Source organism: Musa acuminata, chromosome BXJ1-1, assembly GCF_036884655.1.
Source record: "Musa acuminata AAA Group cultivar baxijiao chromosome BXJ1-1, Cavendish_Baxijiao_AAA, whole genome shotgun sequence".
NCBI lineage: Eukaryota > Viridiplantae > Streptophyta > Magnoliopsida > Zingiberales > Musaceae > Musa > Musa acuminata.
Window position 1 is genome coordinate 3,328,650 of NC_088327.1, and position 8,851 is coordinate 3,337,500.

The window sequence follows — 8,851 nt, forward strand, 5'->3', positions numbered from 1 at the left end:
TTGAAGCTGAAACGGTTGGAGAGGATCCGGAAACGGTGAAAGATGTCAGTGGCATGTTCGGGGATGCAGTCAGTGCAGGAACTTTTTTGTCAAAATGACCAAAATGCCTCGACGCATTGCCATTCTTCGATTGAGTACACATCATGTGAACTTAGGAACACCACGCATAATCGATCATGACATGATGGGTTCATACATGGTGATCATCCAAGCAGGGATGACCATCCAAGATTTTGACCCTGATCTCAAATGTGTTGACTATGAACTCCTAGATTTACATTCGAATGTTACATCATTACAGATATTTTATCAGCCCAACATACATATAAATCATGTGTCTTATTAGTTCGACACGTATAACGTGTGACCCACGTAGTCGGCACAAAGGCACCAACCCTAATATTCAATGATTTAGATATCTCCCTTACATCACACTCCAACAATCTCACGAAATCACTCCCGTACATCAACTCCTCACTTGATCATAGAGCTCTCTGGACTCGAATCCTACATCACTCTTATTAGTTGAGGAGATATTTATTGGGCAAACTCCCAATTTAAATAGATCAAAGAAAAATATACATTCACAAAAAACAAAATCTCTATCCATAATCATTTCTAGGTCAAATTGCTACCTTGGTATCCAAATACAAACTCAAACCAGATTCAGGTGAATATTTTCTCTGGAGAGACATGAGTTATCATCAAAATCTTCCTATTGCAGAATAACACATCTTTGTCGATAAATAATGATGAAAACAACATGTAAGTTCTTAATTTTAGTTAGATGAAGACAAACTACATGATTGTGATACGGAGGGTATTGCATTCATTCCATGATCAAAGTATAAGATCAACTGAGATGTACCAAAAAGAGATTCTGCTAAACCACATATGTAACACAAACAAACACCAAAGGTAGGAAAATTTCTTGGAATCGTTAAAATGAAAGCATTTGACTTCCGATTCTGGGTTTGTTCGTTCATAACAAATAGAATACAATTGCAGCAGTTTGCTACTAGGTGCTTAATTTCAGCGCATGTATTGAGCATCCAGCACAATTCATCAGTCATGAGAAAGGACTCACGGAGTAATCGTCAAATGGGTAAAACACCCTTCAAGTTCCGCCATTCATTATAGTTCTGGAAAAGCAGCAGCATGATGATAAAAGAGTTGGAAGACTGGGAATTTATTCACTTCTAAAGTATGACCTATGATTTCATCTTCTTCACCATCTCCTCGATGTCCAGCTCAACGGCCAAAACTGATGAATCTTGCCTCATTGCCATGTGACTTGAATGATGCAGAATAGGATTATACAGAATCAGATAAGACAGTTCGAACTCAATTATAACGAGAGCAGGTGGCTCTAGATGTACCTGTTCTGTACCGGACCATGATCCACAGCTGATCGTAGAGCATATATCACTCGACCGACAATATTAGTCATAGGAACAGGACCAAACAAACGGCTATCTTTGGCTTCCTGACACGGAAAAGAAAAAGAAGGAAAATTAAGTTAGTTAGCAGCTTATCTTTTAAGAGAATTCACTGATACATTGAAGAGAGAACAAGCCTTGAGCTATTACACATTTACTCAAATAAGGCCTTAATTCAATGATGTCAAAATAAACAGGTGCTCCAAATTGATTATTCACATTCTCTAGTCATATACACAACTTATATAGTGAATAAAGAACCAATTGACACATTACTGCGCTTTTGCAAATCAATATTGAATGATGTAAGCAGCATTATTGAACAAAAAATATCTTCTAGGCCAAATTTTTTAAGGATCCAACCAATTCATTGTGATTGCATTGGACATTTTTTTATTAAATTCAATAATATATGATGCTTTTTGCTAAGTGAATCAAGATGTCAATGTTTCAGTTAAAACAGCTACATTGCATTTATTCCTAGGTCAGCAAGCAACAAAACGAATGATATTTAAACTTTTGGACACTATAGATTATGTTTAACTAAGTGAATCTTGTGGTTAGAAAGTGCAGATTTAACTTTGGCTTGATAGGATTAACACATCGATCCTCCTAAAAAGTGACAAGCTTCCTCCACGCATAGGATACGTCAGGTTTGTGCATATTTGAAGTTCGGAAAAAGGAGGTCTACACTACAATTACATTCAGAATTACATATGCAGAAAAATTGCAAGCTTATGATGGCATATTTTGATCTAGATCTTTTATCAGAATAATAAGATGTAGAAAGAATACTGATCATAGGCTGAATTTGTGGTTAAGTGTGAGATTACAGGGAAACCAGCGCATGAGGTTCCAGTAAATGCGGGTCCGGGGATGGCAATGGTCAATGTAATAACAACTCAATGTTTGCCTTTAAAAATGTGAACATAATCAGAGATAAGTATCACCCTTACAAATATACCTCTACCAAGATACATATCCTATCTGTATTGGATGAAACAAGGCTGTTCGATAATTCTCATAGTGGCTGATAAAAAATTGCAAGCAAATTTGCATGTAGTAGTTACTGCAGCCATTTATGCTAGATTACAACATCTATGAAACTGCCCCATGATTTTACCTTTGGCTTTAGAGACTCATTGTCAGCCAACACCCAACATTGATCCTTCTCTAAAATAAATGGTTCATCTTTGTCGTCAGTTGAACACAATTCATAGCCTTCTGTAGCAGCCAATCTTCTAACAACATAATCAGCGGTTTTCTCAGGGTCTTTCAACATTACAACATCACCGACAAAAACTTGCCTACAGCAACAAAAGTAACAAACTAAATGAATTTTTTCAAAAGAATCCTACAAAGATTAAAAGAAGAATAAGTTGCTGTAGTCCCTATAAAGATCAATGGGACCTTAATTCCAAACCAAAAGAAATACTAGTTCTATAGCATCGTTTGTTGAAATAATCTTTAATTACAATATCATCTCTACGCGGACAAACGATGTTTTACAATATAATTTACATCTAACTAATCATGGATCAGGTGTTGAGTTGTTGCCTGCCAGTAAAAAGACAATAACATGGTCAACGGAATAAACTTTTAGGACTGAGTGGTGGTGAAATTTATTCACGGTGAATAAACGTCTCCATATTTCTTCCATTTTAGGGATAAAATAGTCATCAATTCCTAGCAAATCTTGGGACCAGGCCCTTGAAAAATGCCAGCAGATATATCTCACTTCAACAAAACATCCAAACATACAGGTAGATTGAAAGCAAAAGACCATTAAAAGTCAAAAACTGAAAAATCCATGTGTAAGAAACTACAAGATAGAGCCAAGTTAGAAACTCAAAAATTATATACCATGACTAACAGCATATTAAACAAAAAAACTATGACTAACAGCGTATCATTTTGTAATCTCCTTTTAAGAATGCACTGTTTTATGATGCAAATCATGCCTTACACAAATCAGATCAATCCAGAGTTCTCCTGCACCTATTTGACTGACCATCTTGAAAATCCAAAAGCATCCATCTTATCAAAACTGGATTCACAGAAATGACTTGATTTATATGTTTGATTTGGGTGAACAAATGATTCCTTCCTCACCGCAAAACACCACTGTCAAGTAAAGCTTCAAATTATAACTAGATCCAAGACTCAAAACATAACTTGACAAAGTCCTAGCTAGCCCTCTCACCTCCTGGAAGTCATCTAGAGTTTTATTTAGAGTAAAATTAGTATCTTAAGTCCCAATATGGGTATAACATGAGTTAGGATAGTTGTTTTTCAAGTCGGCTTATTCTGAGAGTTGTAGGATCCAGATCTTAAAAGGATGCAGGATTAAATTTTCATACCTCAACTACTTTGTTTAGAAATAAGAGTTGAGAGTCTACAAATAAAAATCTTGTAAGACTTCAAGGCATAAAAAGATTGAAGTCATTAATAACACCCTCTATAGTTCTTTTGTGTCTCTTCCTTTTCTCTTTTTCTCTTTTTTTTTCTTCCTCCTTTAATCTATCCTCTTTTCTCATTAAAATCTCTCTTGGACTCAAATAGAACCTTGACTGTGTCAACAATTATGCTTAACGATGCACAAAATTATCTATTTCTCTTGAGGTAATTTGAATTTCAAGTAGCTCACTGCTTGTTCCCTATGAAACAAGTACATTTTTTGACATGTTCATCAAATAACAATAAGCAATCCTCCTTGTCCCATTCTTTTTCTTAGTATTACTAAATTTAAACCTCATAAATTCATTCACAAAAAACTTAAAATCTTAAGTTTCTAACAATTGTTTCCATAACTCAAAAGAATTAATCCTAATTAAATTCCCATCAAAAAAATATATTATCATCAAAATAATATATGCCATGAAGGTCTATCTTGCATATGGCTAGTGAGTTCATGCATTACTATTATCAGAAGATAACGATCATAATTTGATCATGGGTGGAATCCTACATTTATAGGAAACTTGTTGTAGATACCCCTTGTATTCCTAGCACCAGTAATTACTCTATCATATGTATCTTTTATTAAATTAATATAAATAATAGATAATTATTTCCTTTTAAAATTCACATATTAAATTTTCAAGAACTTTATAATTGGCTTTCTCTAAGACAATAAAATTCATTGACACATTTTCTAATCCTCTTTATCCAGTCTAGTTAGCGATATGCATGATGTTACAGGAATCATTGATGAAAATAACATTTGTATTTGCTAGTGATGCAATTTAATATAAGATGACCTACAAGAATAATTTTTCAAATAATTGAAGAGTATTAAAAGATGCACAAGCAGAAAATGAAGAATATAGTAAAAGATCAACTTGTGCAACATTCTCAAATACTATAAATTTCATAATGTAAGACAAGCTAAGACAGTAACTAAAACTCAAGATCAACAATTTTGTGTACCAGTACCATGATATGCTATTTCGAATAATACCGTCTGGTACGGGCGGTACATACCGGTACACGGATCGTCCGCCACCGGACGGAACGTGCTACACTACTACAGTGTAGCCGTGCTACAGTGCTACAATAGAGGAAGAAATATTTAAAATCACTCAGTACGCCCTGGTATACTGAGCGGTACATAGTACCATACCGTAGCGAGCCAATCTCGAAATACCGGTATGGTACGGTATTGCATACCTTGACCAGTACTGTACTAGTTAGAGCTCGGACCAGGACAGTACCGGTCAGACCACTCGTTACATACCGAGTTTCGGAAAAAGTGTAAAAGGGAATGCAAAAACAGAAAGAAAAGAAACTGTCTAGTACAAAGCTATACTATCCTGTACACAGTGGTGCAGACTTCAGACCTTATACGGACCATGTACTGGGTGGTACGAGCCTTGAACCAAGCATCCTAGTTTTCATGGGTCCGTGTATTGGTAACTCATTGGACTGGTAAATACCATCCATACCATACCAGACCAAACCGTATTGCAAACTTTGCTGAAACATATTAAAAAATTACATGAATTCAGAAAGAGTTCGATGCAATCATGTTGATGAGAGTCTAATAAATGGAGAGAGAAAACCACAAATATAAAAAAAAATGAAACGATGTATAGAACGCATAAAACAGATCATTTGTGGAACCAACCACAAAAATAAAATTATTATTCTAAATGATAAAAATTCTATGAAAGTTTGTTTGACTACTAAGCTGTCTATCACTATGTAAATACTAGGACTTCTTTGGACATCAAATGACCAAGTAAGACTTGTATACACTCCAAATGGATGTGTTGGGCATCCTAATTATGTCAATATGCATAAGGAGATCATAAGGTAAATATGAAAAGAACTTTTACATATCTTTCAAAGCTCAGATAAGTAAATAGTGTATTGGTACGATATGGTCAGGATATTGTGATAATCAAATCCAAGCTTTCCCAATAGTTTATACAGAGTAAAATATACTGACACGAAGCAAACTGGAACCAGACAGACACAAATATGATCAAAATGAATACACAATATAAGTTACAAGAATGAAAAAAGAGAATTAGATTGAATTACGTTGGTGATGGAAAAGGCAACTTTCTCACAAGAAGAGTTCCACCATCTCCTACTAAGGTAGGTGTCATTTCTTCTCCTTTATTCCAATGAGAAAAAGTCAGCTTGCCTTGGAAAAAGTTTTTCCATACCGCATCACTTAATTCTCTTGCATTAATTTGGCCTACATTATAACTCTGCAGCATAACAAACAAAAAAGATTGAGGTCCACCTTTGTAAGCATTACATGATACAGAATCACACTGAGATAGGCAATATCAGTATTGTCAACATAAAACAAAGTGCTGAAAAAAGAATCCCATAGAACCTTTTACTAAACCTTGAATCTACAAAGCATAATACTAGAAACAAGCACAATAAGAAAGAAGCCACCTAGTTAGACAAGTTTAACACTTTCACGCAAGGTTTAAAAATTGGGTCATCAATGGCATGAACCTGTATTTACTAGTCCGATCATTAATTGATACACAGATCACTTGTTTTTGTTTGCTTTCAGATGATATCAAGCTTACTTCATGATATAATTACCTAGTCGAGCATACTGCTTTTTTTAATGTTTTAATTGTCTGAAAAGTTATATTGAACGATAAGCTTACTGCCAGATAGAGTATTGTTTTTTCTGTAACAATTGTCTTTTTCTTTTATTTTCCTTTTCATCTCTCTCTCTCTCTCTCTCTCTCTCTCTCTCTCTCTCTCTCTCTCTCACTCTCATGTGCTCTCTTTCTTTCTCGCCCCTCCTCCCACCAACATCACCATCGCCTCCTTCGTTGTGCCACATTGCCTGTTTTTGTTTGCTTTCAGATGATATCAAGCTTACTTCATGATATAATTACCTAGTTGAGCATACTGCCTTTTTTAATGTTTTAATTGTCTGAAAAGTTGTATTGAACGATAAGCTTACTGCCAGATATGAGTATTGTTTTTTCTGCAACAATTGTCTTTTTCTTTCATTTTCTTTTTCATCTCTCTCTCTCTCTCTCTCTCTCTCTCTCTCACACACACACACACACACACACATGTGTTCTCTTTCTTTCTCACCCCTCCTCCCACCAACATCACCATCGCCTCCTTCGATGTGCCACATCGCCATTGCCACCTCCTACACATAAGGGTCACCCATGCTTCCTTTTATGCCTACTCATCTTTCTCCTTCTCTTCCTCCCTTACCCCCCCCCCCCCCCCCCCCCCCGCACCCCCCCAAAAAGAAAAAAATCCTCCTCAGTCACTCCTCTGCCCCTCTCTCCCTCTTTCTCTTTGGTCACGTGGAACCAACCCATATAGATTATTGACAGCTCGACCCTACTGGAACCATACCAATTCAGCCGCCAATTGGTCCCAGTACCATACCAGGATTGTCTAGATTATGTTTAAACTAAAATCTAGCACCTGTCTCGATTTCCAAAAACTCAAGCACTTCCATTTTTATATTTATTTTTTTCACTTCTACATAAAATCACGTATAACATATTTTGATCACTTTGTTGAGTTGGCATATGACCAACTGAAAAAAATTAGATAGATGTTGTCTGATTAAGTTAAAGAATCCTAGGACTGAATCCTTATTTAAATATTGAAAAATTGTGTTTCTCTTCAGTATCTAGGAATTCTTGTTATTGGAACAGAACTTGCATTTCCATATCAAAAATGAAGAAGAACAAGAAACGTTCCTAAACACGATAGATGTTGAAGTGAATATCTTAGTGGATCCCAATAATTGCTGATATTGAAGGAATCAGCAGCAGTTCAGGTAAGGTTTAGGGATACCAAGTCAAATTTAAGTTTTATTTCAAAGGAATCCAACTGATGATTGAGCCCACTAGTTGTTATCTGCATCAGCAATATGATTCCTAAAAGTTTAGACATGTTCTCACAGAAGTCATGGTGAGAATCACCACTATGGAAAGATATAGTACATTAAAATGATATTTAACCTCATGGCAGCAACCATACTGTAATAAAGCTTTGAGAGCGGTCATGCTAGGTGCTACAAAAGTCATAGAAAAGCTCAATTTTACTGGTGATCTAGTTTTTGTCCTATTTTGAGCATTGGAATCCTTTTTACTGAGCTCTTATTGTGTTGCTTAAGGCACATAAGAACATTAAAAGTTGGGTCTTCTCAACTTAATGCTCTTCCATAACCAATAAAAGAATAAAAGATTACAAGACAGAAATACAAAAGAATAGCAGTTTAAAGAGAAAAAAGGACGGTGAGATATATGGTTGCATTTGCACTACTGTCAGCTTCCCACAGCTCCTCCAACCTGATTTTGCTTTCTTATTGCCCACAGTACAGACAAAAATTACTCAGACTACATGTGGCATGGACCATAACAGTTGAGCTTGATTCCCTACCTTTGGATCAGTCCTACCTTAACAATCTTTAAGGAAACATAGACGGTGATGAATTGATGATAAAGCATTGCTATTTGTTGCTGTCCACTTGAAAATTTCCCCCTAGCACTGCTTCTCTCTGTATACACTGGTAAGATGTCACAATATTTGGATGACAAGTACTATACGTTATGTATAATAATTTTGTGCTTTCATGTTTCCTCAAATGAGCAAAAGGTGGAGCAATCAGGCCTAAGAGGCAAAAAGATCAGTTTGTGCTCATATCATCCATCACGGCGTATCCATTGTTTCCTTTTGAAACCCTCCACTATAACAACAACAACAACAAAGCCATAACTCCCAACTGTTTAAGGTCGCCTACATGGATCTTTTACCGATATCCCTCCGCTAATAGTACCAAATCAGCCAAATTGGACCTGGATCACTGAAAGCAATCCCATCTTATAAGGGAATCTAGAAAATCCATCCAAGAAAAACTGAAAATCAATCAGCCTAGATCAGTAGAATATTGGTTACAT

At 35.8% G+C, this 8,851-nt stretch overlaps 1 protein-coding gene across 1 annotated transcript in view; it reads right to left on the minus strand.

Moving 5' to 3' along the window:
• Positions 1 to 919: 919 nt before the first annotated feature.
• Positions 920 to 8,851, minus strand: part of LOC103977993 (mitochondrial ATP-independent inner membrane protease subunit 2) — an 11,017-nt gene continuing 3,085 nt past the window's right edge. Inside the window, exons 2-5 of the mRNA XM_009393687.3 lie at positions 5,985 to 6,157; positions 2,563 to 2,746; positions 1,380 to 1,486; positions 920 to 1,293 (exon numbers count right to left, since the gene is read on the minus strand). Coding sequence (XP_009391962.1) covers positions 1,212 to 1,293; positions 1,380 to 1,486; positions 2,563 to 2,746; positions 5,985 to 6,157 — 546 coding nt within the window. The 3' untranslated portion in view covers positions 920 to 1,211. The remainder of the gene's footprint in view (positions 1,294 to 1,379; positions 1,487 to 2,562; positions 2,747 to 5,984; positions 6,158 to 8,851) is intronic.